Below are 21,384 nucleotides of genomic sequence, written 5' to 3'. Positions count from 1 at the left end.
ATTCTATTCAAGGATATAAAAAAAAAGTGCAAAAAAGGATCGCAGCGCAGATGAAGCAGCCGCAAGCTGTGTGAGATGAGAGATATACATAGATACATATCTACCTTTGGAGGTAAAAATAATAAGCGCTGCTGTTACAGTGACGCGCAAGGACATCTGTGCATCGCGTACCAATCATAAACACCAAATGATGCGACTGCGCATTGCACTAACTTACAAATAGTAAATACATATATACAGCACTCGCACAAATTTCACGACAGATTAATCGCCCTTTGGACATCGCAATTTAAAATTGTACAAATAGTCGGGAGACTGCTGTTTATACGCAGATGACAGATGATTGTAGCGATGAGCAAATGGCGATTGCGAGATAAAGCAAATGATTGATCTTCGCAGATATTATAAAATAGTAGTACTCGTATTTCATAACTCATAATCATCTAATATTATCTAGGCAATACAAATGTCTAGTTCACACCGAATATAAAAAGTTGTTTGGTAAGACTGTGTGCAAAACGCCATTGAGTCTCCATGTGGGGACAACAAAATGGTGGCACATGTGTTTAAAACAGATATTACATCAATTAAGTTTTTCCCTAAAAGGACTAATGGTTGAATTGTGCTTGCACTGGTATTTAATATAACTGAAACTGCTATTTACTAAGTATCCGATATGAAATATTTATATCGAACATTTACAACTTGAACAATATACCATAGACTCGACAGATGGCGCTGGTGTCAAAATATTTGTAAAAATTGTATTTCCATTTCGATTTGATTAAATACAAACACGGCATATCCCTCATAGAAGAAATCATGAATGGACTGAGCAGAATATTCTAATCGATATTTGTTGCTATCAGACACAACACCCGCAAAGAGTTATAGCTCAAACAGTCACCGATATTCCTCCGTTCCGTACGTCAGCTGGTATGACCTATCTTATGAGAGCGCAATGTGAATGAACACTCACCACCGCTTCTACCGTCCGCTTCAACAGACCGTATAGTGGGATATCCGCGAAAATTTTATTTTTCCCGTAGAAATTAGTGAGCTGAGAGTGAGCGAGCAATCTCTTGCAACGCAGGGTTGTCAATCTCGATATTTTGTAGTAATTAAAAAATAAACTTGAATATATAAGGTTGTCATATATCTCCCTTCCGCTTTTTTGTCTTTTGAATTTCGCGGCTATGTACAAAGCGCTACAGAGCTCGTATCTGGCAACACTATACATAATTTGAAAGGTCTTGACATAACCTACAAAACAACGCTATGCATGATTAGTTTGGATATTGCGTTCAACAGTTATAGACGTGTAAACATGGAGTTCTATTTTAAAGTTTTCCTTCGTTAAAGGCAAATCCGCTAGAGAAACGTTCCGTGAGATTAATGGTGTTTTGGGGGATGGTACTCTATCACTTCGTACCGCGGAGGAATGGTTTCGACCGCGAGCCGGTGAAAACGACACCATGGATAAGCCAGCCGGCGAAAGACCTGTGACGACAAATACCGATCAAATCATGGAATACAACGAGTTAGACCGGCATATGGCATCTCGTGACATCGCCCAGGAGATGGGAGTTAGTCACCAAACCATTTTGAACCATCTGCAGAAGGCTGGATACAAAAAAAAGTTTGATGTTTGGGTGCCGCATAATTTGACGCAAAAAAACCTTCTGGACCGAATCAACGCCTGCGATATGCTGCTGAATCGCAACAAAATCGACCCCTTTCTGAAGCGGATTGTGACTGGCGATGAAAAATGGATCACATACGACAATATCAAGCGAAAACGGTCGTGGCCGGTGAATCGTCCCAAACAGTGGCCAAGCCGGGATTGACGGCCAGGAAGGTTTTGCTGTGTGTTTGGTGGGATTGGAAGGGAATCATAAACTATGAGCTGCTCCCATACGGCCAGACGCATAATTCTACCATCTACTGCGGACAACTGGACCGCTTGAAGCAGGCGATCGACCAGAAGCGTCCAGAATTGGCCAACAGGAAGGGTGTAGTGTTCCACCAGGACAACGCCAGACCACACACTTCGTTGATGACTCGTCAGAAGCTACGGGAGCTCGGATGGGAGGTTTTATCGCATCCACCATATAGCCCGGACGTAGCGCCAAGTGATTACCACCTGTTCCTGTCCATGGCGAATGCCCTTGGTGGTGTGAAGTTGAACTCAAAAGAGGCTTGTGAAAAGTGGCTGTCCGAATTCTTCGCAAATAAGGAGGGGGGCTTCTACGAGGAAGGTATTATGAAGTTACCGTCTAGATGGAAACAGATCATCGAACAAAACGGCACATATTTTAACTAAATCCGATCACTGTAACACTTTTTATAAAGCATTGAATGAAGAGCAAAAAAGCGGAAGGGAGATATATGACAACCTTATATTTGAAATATTCTTAAAATAACTCAAAATCACAGTCGAATACATTTATTTATAAATACGTAAACATTTTTAATAGTTGGATTTTAGTTTTGAGCTTTTACAATATGAAAAATTATAACTAAATAACTAAATGTGTGAAAAATCGTGTATACGCATAGAACAACGGCAACATTGGTGAAATGAAAACAAAAGAGAACAACTGATTTCTGTGTTGCAACTACGGGCATAACTTTTGACAAATTTGGTTTGATCCGGGCGGTAAGTACGGAAGGGAGAAATGTCGGAAGTGTAGTTGAACATCGACTCTTATACCTAAACTTCGACAGAAGAATGTCTGCTGTAAATATTAGATGCACAACTAAGTTCCCGGTGTTTGTCAATAGATGGCTCCAGCAGTTAGTGGTCATCGATTTTGATTCGATTCGGTCCGCGAAAGGAAGGCCAAAAACCTTCGAACATGGTAAATTGGAGACGTTGCTTGATGAGAATCCGTGTCAAATGCAAGAAGAGCTTGTTTCAGCATTGGGCGTCACCCGCCAAGCCATTATAAAGCGACTACATGCGCTGGGAAAAAAAAGGTGATTCCCATTAAAACCTACCTGAAAACGCTTAAATGGGAAGTCCTACTCCACCCGCAATATTCCCCAGATATTGCACCATCCAATTATTATTTTTTTCCGTTCGATGGCACATGGTCTGGCTCAGAAGCAGTTCCACACACAAGACGACATCGAAAAATGGCTTGATTCTTGGATAGCACCACAAGATGAACAGTTTTACTGTAATGGAATTCGAGCTTTGCCAGAAAGATGTGACTAGCGATTGGCAATGTTTCGAATAATTCATTTGTAGCCATTTCCTAACAATAAAACTGCGTTTTCATTAAAGGTGATAAATTAATCTCCCGAGAGAGATGGTTTTGATCTCAAATTGAGTCTATTATCGTCATTTAATTTAATTTATTACTGTCTGCAACATTGGTAGAAGTATAGATTTGACAAACATTTTATTTTATAAATAAGAAATACATACATTTGCATTTACCCATAATTTTAGATAAATAAAATTAATGTATATATATTTTTTTAACTGAGAGTAGGTAAAAAAGTTTATATTTTTTTTACTAATAGAACGAAAAAAATGCGATAGAAATCTTCTGGTCGCATTTAATTTCATAAAAACAAAAAATTTACTTAAATTGAAACAAATCGAACATATCATTCTTTCCTTAGAAAATAATTTTCAACTAACAGTTAATATAAGACACAATAGCCCTTAGGTCGCCGTGCCAACTTCAATTAAATTCTAACAGTCAATATGTGGGTTTCTAAAACTATTTTAGACACAAAAAAAAAAATAATGCGCCATGAATATATTCAAATAGTAAAAATTATAGACCATTTTTCCTCTTCGAACCTGTGTTTAACGTGAGAATCATTGACGGATCACCTACTTGTACTTCAACTGAACTCTTCTAATTCCTGCCAGAAACACACATTTCTACAAAAAAAAAAAAAAAAAATTCCCTGCACAGTCTAGTAATCTTCCTGATCCTCATTATCAACATTAACAATGATCATTATTATCAACACACGCTATTTTGTCTGTGTATCAGCTGCTCCGAGCAGTGTAACATTTTTCTATGACTCCTGTCACAGCAAACACGCTGGGCATAGCCTAAGCATATGCTAGAGTATGCATATTTAATGATTAAGCAAACACATGAAACGAAAAAGCATCTGTCAGTACAGAAAAAGGGGCTTGATCTTTGTTGTTGATATTTTTATTTTGTTTCGTGCATGTGTTGTTGGTAGGCTGCTTTTTAATAATGACCTTTTGATAACACATAGATTTTTATGCTGGTTAATCGCAGTGAAAAAAGAAGCATTTAAGTATTTTATTAGATTATTTTTATGGGACGTGTTTGTTGGTATTCTAGTGGTTCCTTGAGGGTAATGCAATATTTTTTTATTATATAGTATGTTGAGCTTTGTAGTGGACTCATTTTCTAAACTTTGCTCAGTTACTGTTCTTTATGTTGTAAGGCAAAGGCCGTTAACCGCGTACTTAGATTACTCGTGATTTCTAGATTTAAAAATCAATTCTACCGAAAGTCTAAAAAATCTAAGTTTGGAATAACAGATATTGTGTCAAGACGGGAGAAGTTTGACCAAACGTTGAGAGGTAATTATATTTGTTATTGTTATTTTAGCAGTCCTTCGTCGAATTATAATACGATTTTACTACGGTTTCATATGTACATTTACGATACCAAGCTGACGTAGTGTGAAACTATCCGCATTTTCAAATATCTAGGTAACAATATTTTTTATTTTTCTCATGGATAGTATGTACATATGTATAATTATTGTTTGCGGCTATCCGGAAATCGGTTGTACGAAGATCCGGTTATTAGTCGCATTTTCGAATATTTTTGGTTACTTTTAAAATCACTAAAATAGATTTATTATTTTCTTATAATATTTTTATTAGTCACCAAGCAGCAACTTCTGATATACAGATATCTGGACATTCTAAAACTCCTGATACTCGTATTAAAGTATTCAGTTTTGCACAGACCGTCGAAAACCCGAGTTCACTTCACAAAGTTCTTTGGATGTATTTTGAGAGATGCATATCGTATTGTAAAACACTGAGACATTATTAAGAATATAGAAATTTTGTTCCAAAGAACAACATGGTAATAATAGATTTGGGAAATTTCATTAAAATTTAAATTTCTTGTGTTTACAATAAAGAAAACTCGTTTGATTAAATTCAAAATGTGCACGACAAAACAATAGGCTAATGGAAATAAGGATTTAGCAAATGGGATATAGGTTATGTAACTAGTATCGCCACAGAATTAATTATACACACCGGTCAATCAAGTTTTCGGTTGCGAAATTAAAATAAAATCGGTTGGCTGCAAGTATGTATATTGCATGGCTTAGATTTATATTTACAGACATATTGACGCGTAGAGGCTTTAGATGTCACCTCTGGATAAAAAACAAAAACACGTTAGAGCTGCGCTTTTGAAAGGACAACAACTACCGAATGATATTACAGATGTGAATTATGTGTAATATTACAATATCTGCATGAAGGCGTGTAAAAAATGTGCTGGCTTCCGCTTTCAATGGACAGAACAATAATGCTTCGAGGATATTAAATATAATGACAATTTCAGCTGTCTGCGAACAGAACGTAGAAGTATTGGAGTTGGAGACAAAAACATGAAGGTTGCCATATTGAAGAGGACAAACAATGAAAAATATATAATTTATTATTATTGCTTGCATATATGTATATGCTGCTATATAAAATGCTGTTATGTTAAGTACACACATACATACGCATATATATACATATATACTTATGCATATACACATATGTATGTATATACAATGAAATTCAATCTGACCACTCGACACGTTGACACAACGGCTCATATTGTAAGCAAATAGGGGAAAGGAAATAGCGGAATAAGGAAGCGAGTGAACAGCGTCAGCGACAAAAAAAAAAGTAAGCTGCTGCTGTGTTGAAAGGACAACTTGTTCAAATATGTAGATATTGTGTTGCAGTAGCACTGTACAGAATGAAAGCAACCAGACGCACTGCCTTGACGCTACTTTTAGGTAACTGGGCTGAGGAAGTGCCACAAACATAAATAGCTGAGTACATACATACATATGTGCTTGTTCACAATAAACGCTCCTGTGAAGCTATAAGAAAGTGATTGGCATTAAGTAGCACTAAATGAGCTCATGCCAAAGTAGCGAGGGGACAAAGGTTTCCTGCCAACAATATACAACCATTTTGTAAAGACAATGAAAAATGTATTTAAAAGTTTCATTTCCTTTTAGCGAGTATCAATTTGTTTCTCGGTGATCAATTTTCTTCCTATTGGTTTTTGTGTTTTGCGCTTTCGGGTGTAGCTTATGATCGTAATATTAGCTGCACATCCTGTCCTATGTGTGTAATAGCTGCTGTTTACTTTCGCATTGCACTCGCGAAGCATAAAAGTACTGGTAAATATTTGTTTATAGTACATTGAACTGTGTGGTACAGCGTTACCAAACAAACGTATAAAGGAAAGCAGGTAAGAACTGACGCTTCACCAGCAAGGATAATGAAAAAGGTTTTAATTTATGTTATGCACAAGCGCGTATCTACAATACAGTGAAAGAAAAACTTGTACTAATGAAATAATTGCCAGTTTATCATGCATTTATTCTTATAAGATTTTCTTGTTTGGAATGGAACACAGGGTGAAACAAGTAATTTGTTTATGTATATTTATTTTTACAGAAGAAGAAACAAATAATATATATTAACACTATATATAACCTATTATATCTAAAGTAGGCAGAAGCCTTTGAAAATGATAAAAAAAAAGTAAGAAATTCACAGTAGATTAAAACACATTTTTTCATAACCTCAAAATGTATGTGAAAAAATCAAATAGCCCAGTTTTTGGGTTTTTTTCTTTTTATTTTGTACAACACACTGTATTTTTTTTGGAATTTAAAATATTATTTTTTCTCCTTTTTTTGACCTAATATCGAAAAAACCGTAAATTTTAATCAAAAATTATCAAATAAAAATAACATATCTTTTTAAAAAGTCAGTAGGCTTTATGTTCTGATGGTATACAAATATATATGATAAATTTTCTCAGAAAACGCAAAAAAAAATACCTCACAGGCAGGGTTGCAAATAATACATTAAGAAATAATTCAATTAAACTTCAAATAATTTTTATTTGTGTAATCCCCAAAATCTTAATTAAAAATAATTTTATTATTAAAAACCAATTTGCTTATCTCAAATACCGGATTTAAAAACTAAAATAAATTTTTAATATCCGTTTGTAAAAACTTAAAATAGGTTTTTTATTTTTATTCATAATAAATTTAATACCTACGAACAGGGTTGCGAATTTTCTAATTAAACAATATTGGATTTAAAAGTAAAATTCGCAACCTGAACAGCTGATTTACTTTCGCTTGCAAGGTGTGTTTTCTTGTTGTTGTATTTGGTTTTGGCATTTAGTTTGGCTTCGTAATTATAATCACTAAGATCAATATTAAATAATTATGTATTTATATACATACTCTTTAAATAAAATGTTGTATTAATTAACTGCAAAAAATATGCTCTACTTGTTATACAAATGGAAATCATCAACAATGATGCCAAGTTTATATAAACTGAAATGTTGTTTGACCGTTATTGACACGGTTACCGTTTTTGTTTCTTTTTGTCTTGGGCCATCGGTCCATCCCTTTGTGAAATGATCCATTTTGAATACAATGCTTATGAAACTGTCTTTGTCACATTAGCTAACAGGGTTTTTTCATTATCGCCACAATCATATTCAGTGGCAGTGTTGTTAAATAGTTTCCCCGACTGTTTTCCAAGTTATCGAGTCTGGTAACACTAAACAGCTGCGAAATTTGTTACAAGTTAATTGTTGCTAGCAGTGATTGTACTTGAACTACATTTGTTTTGCTGTGCATATTTATAATATATTTATACTATATAATATGTGTAATAGGTTTAGTGATAATACTCTCGCAACTTGCAAGGATCAAAGTCGGGAAATTACTTCAGGTGTTGGCAAAATTTTATATTAAAGGAAGTATTGATCCGATTCAACCCATTTCTGACACAAAGACATACTATTATCGAGAGTTTCATTAATATATTTTATTATATGAATTTCAATTATATATCTTACACATTAACCGATATTTTCTGTAAAAATTCAACTGGGATCCACATATTCAGTACATAGGGGCTTGAACAGTTTTGGTTCGATTTAGACAATTTTTGGTCAAAAGGTGGCATACTTTAAACGAATTATTCACGGAAAGTTTAAATCCGTTGCAATCATTGTTGCTTGATTTGCATAGTGGAAAGTGAAAGAATTAGTTAGTTAGTTAGTTATTAGTAGGCGTGGTTGTAATCCGATTTCGCCCATTTTCGCACTACAACTTAGAAATATGAGAAGAATGTTATGTGCCGAAATCGGTTGAGCAGATCCCAAGATATGGATTTTCACTTTCTCAAGATATGGTGCCACGCTCACTGTCTAATTTTGAACGCGGTTCCTATAAAGTCATCTTATACCATCCCAGAGATAAAATTTAATGTCTCTGGCGTATTTAGTGCTTGACTTATCGCGGTTTTTGTAGTTTGTAATAGTACCGTTATATTTATTTTCATCCATTTTCACACTGTCGATAGAGGTGCTATAAACATTTATTCTCAGTGAATTTTTTATAGCTTGAGCGTTTTAGGTTAGATATGCACATTAAACCTATTAGAAAGCGGGACCACGCCCACTTTTTAAAAAATTTTAAACTGCAGATGCTTCTCGCTAATGTGATCCTGTTTACCCAATAACAGTATTGTATCTTATTTGTTGAGCTTAGTTATGGCAATTTATTTGTTTTTGATTAATGGCGTTTTGTGGGCGTGGCAGTGTACCAAGTTTCATAAAGATAGGTCTTTTTTTTTACTAAAGTTACAGCTTGCACGGACGGACGGAGGGACAGACAGAGACCTGGATTTCCACTCGTCTCTTCATTCTAATCATTTATATATATATTGTATAACCCTATATCTAACTCGATTAGTTTTAGGTGATACAAACAACCGTTAGGTGTAGCAACATGTTGCAAGAGTATACAAAAAATGTAACATAAAATATTAAAGTTGAAATAAAAACGTGAACGTCCTTTTCTTTTTTGTTAACACTCCGAACTACACCCCTCCTGCAACTTCCGCTCTTCTGATTCGAATCAAATTTGGTCCATTTTTACCCAATTTGATCCACTTTTTGGTCCAAAAAGAATGACAAATGGCAACAGTGGTTATTGATATAAAGAAAAGGGGATTTTTTTTGGAAAGAGCATTCTGATGAGATTATAGTACCGCTATTATTAAATAAAGATATTTATCACAAAAAAATTTTGCAATATTATAGTACATCTGATAAGATATGAAACAGAATCGTTGCTCTTGTAAAACGTCTTCAATATTTATAAAGCAAATATTTGTGGATTACTTGTAATTGGTAGGAAATGATGATATTAGACATATTAAGGTCGTTTTTATGACAAACAACAAGGAACGAAAATTAATCAAGTAAAATATTTTTTCTGGCAGATTTTCGTCAATATATGTAAGTGCACAAACGAACTTATTTCGAATAGGAAGAATATAAACATCTACGGATAGTGTTAAAAAAAAATCTGAAAATCAGCAAATGCCGTGCGTTTCTTGAGCTGAATATGCAAGAACCCTATTTTACAACAAATATACACATTAAATACATGTATATTAGATGTATTACGTTGTATAAAACAATAACAAAATATTTCAAATATTATCTACTATATAAAGATTGTATGTTGAAGACGTTAAGCAAAAATATATTAATTAATATTTAGAATATTAATAAGCAATTAATAATTAATAAGGAACATATACATACATGTATTAATAAACAAACATAGATAATCGTTTATCCCTTCGTCATAAATTATTGTAAATATCTGTTTTTAGTTATTTTTTATAACCGCAAATGTGCAACAATTTTTTTTATTTATCCCTCAAATTCATTCACAAATTGAAAATTTCTATACTAACAGTTATGTTTGATTTACAAAAAACTCCATACTTTTTAAATAGGACAACTATACAAGGTGCAATTCAAAAGTTTCAGGACTTTTATTAAAAAACGAATATTATTATTATTATTTTTTAATTTATTGGTCGCCTTCAAAATAGTCTCCTTCCGCCTGAATACAACGTTTTGCACGTTCAAGAAGGTTATCGAATGACTTTTTTAGGTCATTTGTCGGTATAGTGTTGAGGATGGCGGTCGTCGCATTTTGGATGGCATCAACGTCAGCATAGCGGTTTCCTTCCATGGCCAAGTGTAGTTTTCCGAACAAATAAAAATCGCAGGGTGCCATATCAGGCGAATAGGGTGAATGGTTGATGATATGAATGCGATTTTTGGTCAAAAAATCTGTCGTGAGTGCCGAACGGTGAGATGGTGCATGGAGTGTGCGAGACAAATCGATCACAAACCTTTCTGAGGCCCAAATTTTCTGTCAAAATACGATAAATCGACGCTGCGGATATTGATAATTCCGATTCCATATATTTATGTTGTTGTTGTTGTTATAACGATTATCTAATCCCCGTTTGGGTGATAAATTCCAGATTCGTTGTCGTCGAGGTCATCTAACGGAAGGCCCAGGAAACGAGCTGTTTCGACGGGGTCGGACCATAGGGAAAGGGGTGTTAGATGAGTGGGGTTTGTAGGGCATGCAAAGAGGTGGTTAGTGTCATGCGGAGACTCATTGCATGCAGGACATGTGTTTAGTATGTCGGGGTCTATTCTGGATAGGTAGGAGTTTAACCTGCTACAGTATCCAGAACGAAGTTGCGCGAGGGTCACTCTAGATTCGCGAGGCAACTCGAGCTCTGTGTCTGCAATGGGTGGTGGTTTGACTCGTATTACGCCATTCACTGAAAGGGAGTCGGTGAAGGTGTTAATGGCTCCACTGTGAATGGCGGTCAGTGCTTGTCTGAAGTTAGTTGCGTCCGAAGTCTGGTCGACGTGCTGTCTGATGTCGTCGACGTAGTCAAGGAAGGACCTCTTGATGTTCCTAGGAGGCTGCTCCGCTGCAAGCAGGCGTCTGCAGGGGTGGTTTCTGCGAAAACATCCCAGCAGAAACTGCTTGGAGAGGAGCTCATTATGTTCCTTAACCGGAAGCATACGGGCCTCGCTGTGTAGGTGTTCGATTGGGGACATCAAGAGGCACCCCGTGATAGTCTGGAGTGCAGTGTTCTGACAAGTCTGGAGCTTCTTATTCTGCGTGTCACTACATCCAGGCGACCATATTGCGGCTGCATAATTGAGGACCGGCCGGCCGATTGCCTTGTATGTTGCCAACAACGTTTCTTTGTCCTTTCCCCATGAGCTGCCGGCAAGCGACTTGAGGATTTTGTTGCGGCTCTGTACTTTGGCAGTTATCGTGGTCGTGTGAGGAGTGAAAGAGCACAGACTGTCCAAAGTGACGCCTAAAATTTTAGGGTTATTTACTGTCGGAATTTTTGTGCCATCGACTGAAATGTTCAGGTCCAGTCTGTACTCCTTCGTCCAATTGGTGAAGATGGTCGCTGTGGATTTAGTGGGGGAGAGTGTTAAGTTCCTTGCAGAAAAGAAGCGAGAAAGATCGGAGAGGTAGCCGTTTACTTTTGAACACATGCCATCGATTCCATTGCCCGACGTCAATATCGTACAGTCATCTGCGTACGAGGTCATTGAAATTCCCGCTGGTGGCTGGGGGAGTTTCGAAATGTAGAAATTAAACAGTAGCGGGGAGAGGACACCGCCCTGCGGAACCCCCTGTTTAATTTTCCTGAGTTTGGAGTTTTGACCTCGAAATAGTACGGATGAGTGTCGACCGCTCAGGTAGTTCATGGTCCACCGCTTCAACCCTGGAGGGAGCGTTGATTGTTCCAGGTCCTCAAGTAGCGTTGCATGATTGACTGTGTCAAAAGCTTTTGACAAGTCCAACGCTACGAGGATCGTCCTCTCGCAGGGTGGCTTCTGGTTCAGGCCATGAACTATCTGGGCGTTTATGACGCTAAGTGCTGTGGTGGTACTGTGCACTTTACGGAAACCATGCTGATGGTCTGCTAGGCTCAGGTGGTGGGTGAATGACGGGAGTAACAAGGCCTCAAGTGTCTTCACTACTGGGGAAAGGAGAGTTATCGGGCGATAAGACTCCCCTTTGTTGGCGGGTTTCCCAGGTTTCAGTAGTGGGACCACTCTTCCGACTTTCCACACATCGGGTATTTGAAGAGTGGATATCGACAGGTTGAGGACCTTGGTGAGGTAGTTTACTCCCGTTGGGCCTAGATGTTTTAACATCAGCATGTTTATTCCGTCAGGGCCGATGGATTTCGACGATTTCGCCTTTTTGATGACATTCTGAACCTCCTCATCGGTGAAAGTAAGTGGTGCGCAGTCTTTTGGCATTTTGCGCAACCGTCGGGTAACACATCGTTTGGCCTTGTCGGTCGAAGGGTGCAGTATAAACTGCCGGCTAAAGTAGCTCGCGCACTTCTTCGGGTCCGAGGAGGCATGGCCATCGAATTGGATTTCAACCCGATCGTCATGTTTCCTCGGATTTGACAGGGCCTTGACAGTAGTCCAAAGCTTACTCACACCGGTGGAGAGGTTGCAGGACTTCAGGTGCTCTATCCATTTTGTCCGCTTATGATGGTTTACCATTTGCCGAATCTCCAAATTGAGATCCCTTATTCGGGGATCACAGGGATCGGCATGGCGTAAGGTGTCGCGCTCATTTGCTAATACAGCTGCTTCGGCTGGGAAATTAGGGCGGAGTTCCGCTATTCTTCCAGCCGGTATGAAGCGAGCTGTAGCAGCAGCGATCACCTTGCGGAATTGACGCTCGCCAACGATGACGTCCGTAGGAATGGATAGTGCGTTGAAGGTGCTCTCAGTAAATTCTGTGAAGCCGACCCAGTTAGCTTTGTTAAAGTTAACATAGGTGCGGTTATCCACAGAAATAAAGTCAGGAGGTTTCTCGATCGAGATAATTATGGGCAGATGGTCTGATGCAAGAGTTAGCATAGGTCGCCAGGTTATACTATTTATCAGACCACCGCTAGCGATGGTAATATCTGGCGAGCTATTACAGGTGCCCATAATTCTGGTGGGGGCTTCGTCATTCATTGTACAGAATGTCGAATCGTCTATCTGTTCCGCCAGCTCCATCCCCCTACGATCGTTTGACAGGCAGGAATGCCAAAGATCGTGATGCGCGTTAAAGTCGCCTAGCACCAGACGGTTTTCACCACGAAGTAGCGCATCTATATTCGGGTGATATCCTGTTGGGCAACATGTGACTGGGGGGATGTATATATTAAATATTTCGAGCTCGACATCGCCTGACCGGACAGCTATTCCCTGACATTCTAGGGTAGTGTCCCTGCGGTCGATGTCAACATCGATTAGACGATATTGCACGGTGTTGTGCAATATGAAGGCTAGGCCTCCACCATTATCTCGCTCGCGATCCTTACGTAAAACGTTGAAACCTGCACAACTCAGAAGATCTGAGCGGCTGTTTAACTTGGTTTCTTGGACCGCAGCTATCGTTACGCGCTCCCGGCTCATAAATGCAACTATCTCCTCGATCTTGCTCAGATTGGGAGTTGTGCTGTCTTTGTGAGCTCCTTAGGACCGTGGAGGTCCTATTATGGCCACTCGACTGGAGTGGCAGCGCAGTGCGCGAACATGGTGCAGGTTGCACGGCCGTTGAGGCAGATGTCGCATTATTGCGTTGACAGCATGGGGCCACGTAACTCGTGGTCCACTCCCTATGTGTCTTAAGGCCCGAGCAGGTCTTAAGATGGCTCCATCCATTGCATGTATTGCACCTAACCGAGGTGGAATTTGGATGGAGCCTTTTTGCGCATACGCAGCAGTAGAATACCTCGGGGCCCGGGTTGGACTCGATGCCAGCACGGGTCAGGAGGATACGGAGCAACCCTGCTGCTAGGCGTTGCTCCAGTGACGACAAACTTAATCTAAAACTTACCGATCCAAACAGGGTTAGATCGTCGAAATAACAGCCCTTGGCCGGATAAAATCCGGGTCAATTCCGGTATCGCAGAACCGGCTGTTGTGGGAATTGCCATATATTTATGCGATGATTTCGGCTCTTTTTTAATGAATTCACGAACAATTTCCGTGTTTTTTTCGTTCACAACATCTTTTGGCCGGCCCGAACGTTCGTCGTGTCCCAACTCTATGTATTCATAAATGGTTAATAAAGACATAATACAGCAGACTTCGTTTTCTTACATGGACAAATGTGTTATTGGTTAATTTCTCCATCATTTGAAGTGTTATTTAATCACTACAGTACATTTCAAACTTTCAACATCAACAACTCAAGCCATTGTGAACTGTTACACGGTGAATTTTCTCTCGCTTGTTTGTTTACATTTTGCCAGTATGCGCGCTATATTTTGTGAGTTTAGTACTTAAAACAAAACAATCACTGATAAAAATTTTAAATCGTCGCTTAAAATACAAAAGAACGTATTATTTTGATTTTTTTATTGATTATAATTCACTATATCACATTTACACATGTGTACAAAATTGTGAGACTGCTTCCAATTAAAACCAAATCAAATATTATTGCAATATTAGTAGTTTCTATTTTATATCGTTTTTCCCTCCTCCTGTAAAAATTATGAAAAATGATGTTACGTTATTTTGCATTTTAGGTGACGATATGTACTACTACAACTACAACAAGTAGTGTGAAGTTTAAATTTGATGGATATTTCTTGGAGTGGATTTTCCAAAAAACAAAATCTGTTCTATGCTTGAAAACATGTTGTTTTCTGATTACGTTAACAAATGAAACTATTTGCTAATTGTCAATAAAAAATTTTAAGAAATTGAGTATAAGTAAAAAAGAATTTTGCAAGTTGTTATCATAATTTAAAAAATTCTGTTCAAGTGGGTGTCTACAAAAAAAAAGGTCTTATGAAAATGACTTATTAATGGAGGACGTTGTATGCCGATGAGTATTTTATCAGTCGTTTAGGTTATAAAAATAATTTAACAACGGTTAAGAAATTACGTTATATCGATATTAAAAAAAAAAAAATATTATACAAAAAAAATTCGATTTAGAATATTAATTTAGATAAGAAATGATTATTAAGCAAAAGATTTGTTGCATCTCTAATTAAAACCAAAGGAAAAAAATAATTGTGCAATTAAAATAAATAAAATATAGCACCACTCTTTTAACGGATAACTATGTAATATTAATGCACACGAAAGTATAAAGTTCTGTAAAAAGTTTTACTTCACTTAACAGTTATTACGATTTAATTTGGCCGACTTCTGATTGACTTTAATCAAACTTATTTTTTAATCATTGCACATTTAAACGAATACAAAAACCGGCATTGGCAACACTGTGGCAGGTTAAAGGCTATTTCAACAAAATGGTTTGCATTACTATAGCAGACAAACAAACACAAAACAATGTACAAACCATATACCTTAATCATCATAGAAATTAAATGTATCAAAGAGCGCTCAACAAAAAAACACACACATACTTGCAAATTCTTTAAGAAGGGGCTTGGCAGTTTGGGTTTAAAAGCACTTGGGTTTTACGCTAATGTCGCCCGCATAATCACACACTGCAGGTGCACATAGATACATATTCACACATACACAACCAATTGACAAGTGAACACGGAGCAAATATTTAATAGGATTATTGGGAAATTAAGTAAACAAAACAGCAAGAATAAAATCTAAACGTACAACTAAACTGAATGAGAGAATGTATTTTACCAAAAAAAAAAAAATTACCTCTCCCATCATCATTAAAGAGTTCACCTTTCGTAGATCTTTAGTTGCGTTAGGCACGTAATTGAATGGTAATAAATCGATTGCACATTTTCAATTTCTTCACATTAATTAATTTTCTTTACGAACAAACGGCGTGAATGTTAAAAAAAGGCAAGTACTACAAGTATTTGACACTGGTAAAAATGGATTGAAAAAAGAAAATTGCTCAAAAATTACTTACCAATCAATGTTAGCCGCTGGTTAGGTGTTCCATTTAATTGATTTTCACTTTGTCAATATTTTCTTTACACATTTAAGTAGAATCACACTAATATTGTATTTGCATTATTGTAAACAATATTAATTCGCAATATTCTTTACACAGGTAAAACTGCCAAATTTTTAACAAAATTGCACAGCACGAAAGAGAGTACGTGACCACAGCGAAAAAACTAATGCATTCACAATGGCTATGACCGCTGCACACACCTACTGACATATTTAATCTGCAATTCACAGTGGTGGAACAACGAACGAACGCAGCAAAGCATGTTAAAGCAACAAAAACACCACGTTTTGTAAAGCTATCAATGCAGCACTATACAATGTAGCGACAGCAGAGGATAATCGTTTTCGATCGTTCACGTTCGGAGATCTCCTTTTTAACAAGTACAACTGGTAGGAATTCTCAAGGTTTTTCCCCAAGCACTTAATCATATATTTGCAGAAATTTTTTTCACTGTTTAATTATTTTCGTTTGCATAACATTTTCAATAGTAGCGTCATGAGAATAACCACCGAGTTTCGTGTAAATTCGTAAACAATTAGAGCAGCGCACTTTTATGTGTTCTCTACATTTTAGTGCTTCACATATGAATAATATAACAAATAATCATCGCCAACCACAGTCAGGTGTTTTTTTTAAGTATTTCATATAGTCTTCTAATTCCTGTCAACACAATTATTATATTTTCACAACCTACCAATATTTTTTCACACACTAGAGTTGCTGACAACAATTTTGTGTAGAAATGTTGAGAGACTTGCGAAAGTTTACGCTGAAATTCACAATAGTATGTTGTAAAATTAAACCTGTTGGGCATGCAACCGTGTGTACAAAATTGGTTCACAACATTGATAAATAAGGTACTCGGGTTATGATAGAAATATAGTAAATAGTAGTCGTTATACAGGAAATTAAAACAAATTCCGGGTTTAAGTATGTACCACCTTCATTGTGAAGACTGAAAATCGGTCATTGTATTTTCCAATATTTGTAATAATTACTTCGTGTAAAACCCTAAAAAATCCAATCGTAGTAATGAAAAATATTACATTTGCTTCTATAACAATTTATTTATATTTTACTTTTTATATCTTGTGGAATTAACATAGTATAGTATATCTGTATGCTTATATAAATTTTTTATACTTATAATGACAACAATGAACAACAACAAATACAGTATACGAATGTCTCTAAGTATGGATGTAGGTATGTATGTATGTACGTTTGCATTAGCGTAATATTGTTAACAATTTTATTTCGCACCATTTTTTCTATGCATGGCGTTTAAATGTTAAGAAAGCCAAGGTTTTTTGCATTTTTACTTCGAAAATATATGTAATGCATTGTTATAAATACATATTTGTTTCATTTTTAATAAGTATGTACTATATTGTTTTGTAAATATAATATCCGATTTGTATTTGTAAACTCGTTTGATTGTGTAAATTCCCTAAACGATTTGCAGCAGCCAAGGATATTATAATAATTCTTTGAACAATACGCCTCAAGCTTCGTTTTCATTATATATGTATAGCAAAGTTAGTATTAATAGTAATGTTATTGTTTTTTTTTAGGAAAAAGTTTTGGAAAATATCAATTGCATTTATTGTTGTTGTTTTGTTATTATTTATACAAGCCTTTTTCGTTTGCTTAACAAGAGCTGAAAATCATTAATGGCAAGTCGATTTTTCTTAAAACTTCATAGAAAAAACTGTTCCCTGTTTCTCTCCAAACCGCTGTGTTGTTAATATTTATTTATAATTAAATTAGCTTTTCAAAGGCTTTTTGCGTGCGAAAAACCTTTAAATCGACCTTTAATATAAGCTACACAGTGTTCAAATATTTTATTTTTAGCGCGAATTGCCAAAAGTTTAGTTTTTAATTTAAAAAAAAAAAATTATGTACATACTCGTACATATATAATTTGTATATTGGCCAAGTTTCGTTGCTTTTTAGGTATTATTTAATGAAAATAATTTTGCTATTATATTGATTATGCTAATTTTGATTTGTTTCTTTCTACCTTTTCATTTACTTTCATTAAATATTTCATAATTTTACTTTTTAAATTCCCTATGTACGTATGTTTTAGGTATTAAATTATATTTTCAATATTTTTGTATTTTGTCAGAAAATATTTACTCATACACACTTTGAATGGTTATGGTGTTCCTCGCTTAAGTACAATCAATTCTCTCTCTGGCTGTTTTTTTTTTACTGTGTTGTAGTTTTCTTTATATTTTCCATTTAAGTATGTATATGTGTATATTTATATTGAAACATATATCTTTATTTGCAAACTGCAACTTAAATCTAAGTATGTGTATACGTTTTAAAATGTTGTATGTATATGTAAATATAAGCAGCATTCATTAAAAAATTTCCTTCTATATGCATTCACTGGTATAATTTTTAACATTTTCATTAAATTTCAAAGGTGCGTTTATTTGCTGGTCACAAGATTTAAAAACTCCTCTCTGGTCTTAGGATCATCACGGAAGACGCCCAACATTGTCGAGGTGACAGTTTTGCTATTGATCTTCTGCACGCCACGCATCACCATGCACATGTGACTAAAATAGCAAAAAACAAAAATTGAATAAAAATAGAGACAAATTTATTTATACAAAATCAATAATGTTAATATGTAAATATTTGAAGTTCTTTTATTAATGCTTGTATATTAATATATGTATCTATATTTAACCTATATTTCATATTATGCAGCTATTTTTATTTATTTTTTTTTTTAGTATTATACATACATATGTGTGATATACTTACACTCCCTCAATGATGACAGCAACACCAGCTGGTTGCACAGCCTGTGTGACAGCAACGGCGATTTGCTTCGTCAAACGTTCTTGCACTTGTAGACGACGTGAAAAGATCTCAACAATTCTGTAATAAATTCGGAATGTATTCAAGAACTATTTTAATATATAAATGTAACATTATATAAATATGACTCTGCAACAATTATGTTGTAAGCAACATAAACAGGCACCCAAAATACTTAGGTTATGAACTATAGAAATTTATCTACCTTGCCAATTTGCTGAGTCCCAAAATCTTATTGCAAGGCAAATAACCAATAGAAACCTTTCCATAGAATGGCACCATGTGATGCTCACACATGGAAAACATTTCTATATCCTTTACTACTACCATTTCATCATGATCCTCATCGAAGACAGCGCCATTGAGAACGTCTAAAAGCAAAATTCAATAGATAAGAAAAATATATTAGCATTTTTCAGAAATTCAAATCTTTAAGAATTTTGTGTTCAATAAAAAAAAGTCATATATTTTGTTGCAAATTTAAAATATTGTTACCTATGAAAAATAGTATGGAAAAGAAATATAGAAAAGTCACAATTATTAAAAATGAAAATTGACAAAAAGTAATTAATCTCATTATGTTTTGTGACCCCGACGTGATTTGAACACGCAACCTTCTGATCTGGAGTCAGACGCGCTACCGTTGCGCCACGGAGTCTTATAATCACTCATTCACAAATGCACTACACAACTACACTTGCTACCCCTTGATTATAATTATTACGACAGCTCATTCACAATAGGCTAAAAAGACTACTAAATATTTGCTGTCAGCGCAGATCAAATCAATTTTATTAAACTTTTTTTTAGTATACATACATTTGCACATATATAGATAAATACTTATATTATATATTCGTATGTGTTTGTATTACATCTATCTTAAAAAGTGCTTTTAAGTTTATTGATTTATTTATTGAGTCAAAAGGATTTTAAGGTGTTTTTGTTTGCAATGTTACTATTCAACTGCAAACTAGAGTTATTAGAAGCTGATTCCACATAAAGCGTATTTCAAACAGAATACTAAAAAACAGATAAAAACATATTTCCTTTTAGCTGTTTGGCGTTTTTAAAAAGCAAAATATTCATCTTTGAAATCCACTGTTTCAAACTGCCAAATGATATATACAGATATATGTGGATATGCTGTATTATTATCGTTTTTTTATTTTTAAATACACAATGTTAAAATATATTAATATTTCAAAGAATAATTAAATAAAATTTTTTTCCCAACAAAAAAATGCAGAGTAAGAAAAAAATATTTCACTTTTGTGACCCCGACGTGATTTGAACACGCAACCTTCTGATCTGGAGTCAGACGCGCTACCGTTGCGCCACGGAGTCATATATTTAATCATTCACAAATGGCGTACTCAAACACAAGCATTTGGTAAATTAAAAAAAAAAAAACGAAAGAAAGCTGAGTAACTACGATAAGCACACATGAACTTGAACTTATGAAGCTTTAGGCAAAGCTCCTAGAATTAAGAGTAAACGAGGTCAAAGAGAGAATGGAAAACTTATGTTTCTGTAATTTGCGGTTAAGCAAAACAATACTAATGGAGGACCATTTAGAATTATTTTTTTCTTTTTCAAGTATTGTGTGTATCTAATGTATTTAATGAACATGCATTTTTAGTGCACCAAAATTTCTTTGAGTCTACGCCGTAAAACTGTGCCGCCACTTTTATGTTTCTTAAGTGAAAAATCTTTTAATAGCCTATCTATGGAAGGAATTTTTACTTTCGCATAAATACTTACGTATGTACATATTATATTATATTGTACATATCTGAGATATGTAGATTCTTACGACAGCGTTTTACGTATAAAGAAATGCCATTTCTTTTTTAATACTGAACACATTTCATATTTAATTTTTCTCCCAAATAATGCTCATATTGCATAAAAAAATTCCTGAATTTTTTTTTTAATATCGTGATTCTATTAGTAAAGCTAGTATTAAAGTAGAGAATAAAATAAGTGCCTTTTAACTTAAAAAAATATTTAGCGATTGAAAATATCTTTTATATTTCAATAAAATAAACAAAATTTCGCAATAACTTTTTAGAGCAAAATGTTATGCTCAAATTACATTATTTGATGCGCTCAAAATAATCGTTTATTTTTATTAAGATACATTTTTTATTCTTTTTATTATTAATAAAAAACAAAGATCGTTTCTTATTGATTGACCCCGACGTGATTTGAACACGCAACCTTCTGATCTGGAGTCAGACGCGCTACCGTTGCGCCACGGAGTCGTGCTTAAATTATGGCGCAAATTAGCCACAAGAGTACGCGACCGGCTCGTAAAATAATTTTCTTGAAACAAAACATATTTTAATCAGGCATAAACAAATCCTTCCAAAGAAGACTGTACTTTAAATCTATACAAAAATA

At 35.4% G+C, this 21,384-nt stretch overlaps 2 protein-coding genes and 3 non-coding genes across 9 annotated transcripts in view; all 5 read right to left on the bottom strand.

The window, feature by feature from the left end:
• Positions 1 to 16,896, bottom strand: part of LOC106618308 (uncharacterized) — a 62,952-nt gene extending 46,056 nt beyond the window's left edge. For 2 of the 4 annotated variants that reach the window (XM_036375735.2, XM_036375736.2), the window contains exon 1: positions 16,090 to 16,895. The gene's annotated coding sequence lies outside the window, so the exon portion shown is untranslated. Of the gene's footprint in view, positions 1 to 16,089 lie in introns of all 4 variants that reach the window. The other 2 variants (XM_036375738.2, XM_014236000.3) reach the window with 2 other exon arrangements.
• A 288-nt stretch (positions 16,897 to 17,184) lies between these two features.
• The window catches only part of Pu (GTP cyclohydrolase punch), a 28,720-nt gene continuing 24,520 nt past the window's right edge, over positions 17,185 to 21,384 (bottom strand). For both annotated transcript variants that reach the window (XM_036375751.2, XM_014235995.3), the window contains exons 3-5: positions 19,184 to 19,349; positions 18,922 to 19,038; positions 17,185 to 18,710 (exon numbers count right to left, since the gene is read on the bottom strand). In XM_036375751.2, coding sequence (XP_036231644.2) covers positions 18,581 to 18,710; positions 18,922 to 19,038; positions 19,184 to 19,349 — 413 coding nt within the window. In that variant the 3' untranslated portion in view covers positions 17,185 to 18,580. The remainder of the gene's footprint in view (positions 18,711 to 18,921; positions 19,039 to 19,183; positions 19,350 to 21,384) is intronic.
• TRNAW-CCA (transfer RNA tryptophan (anticodon CCA)) lies at positions 19,565 to 19,636 on the bottom strand. Its single transcript has one exon. It is a non-coding gene; the product is annotated as a tRNA-Trp (tRNA).
• Positions 20,254 to 20,325, bottom strand: TRNAW-CCA (transfer RNA tryptophan (anticodon CCA)). The gene has a single exon. It is a non-coding gene; the product is annotated as a tRNA-Trp (tRNA).
• On the bottom strand, positions 21,174 to 21,245 carry TRNAW-CCA (transfer RNA tryptophan (anticodon CCA)). Its single transcript has one exon. It is a non-coding gene; the product is annotated as a tRNA-Trp (tRNA).

Source organism: Bactrocera oleae, chromosome 4, assembly GCF_042242935.1.
Source record: "Bactrocera oleae isolate idBacOlea1 chromosome 4, idBacOlea1, whole genome shotgun sequence".
Classification (NCBI taxonomy): domain Eukaryota; kingdom Metazoa; phylum Arthropoda; class Insecta; order Diptera; family Tephritidae; genus Bactrocera; species Bactrocera oleae.
This window is presented reverse-complemented; position numbering and strand designations above follow the sequence as displayed.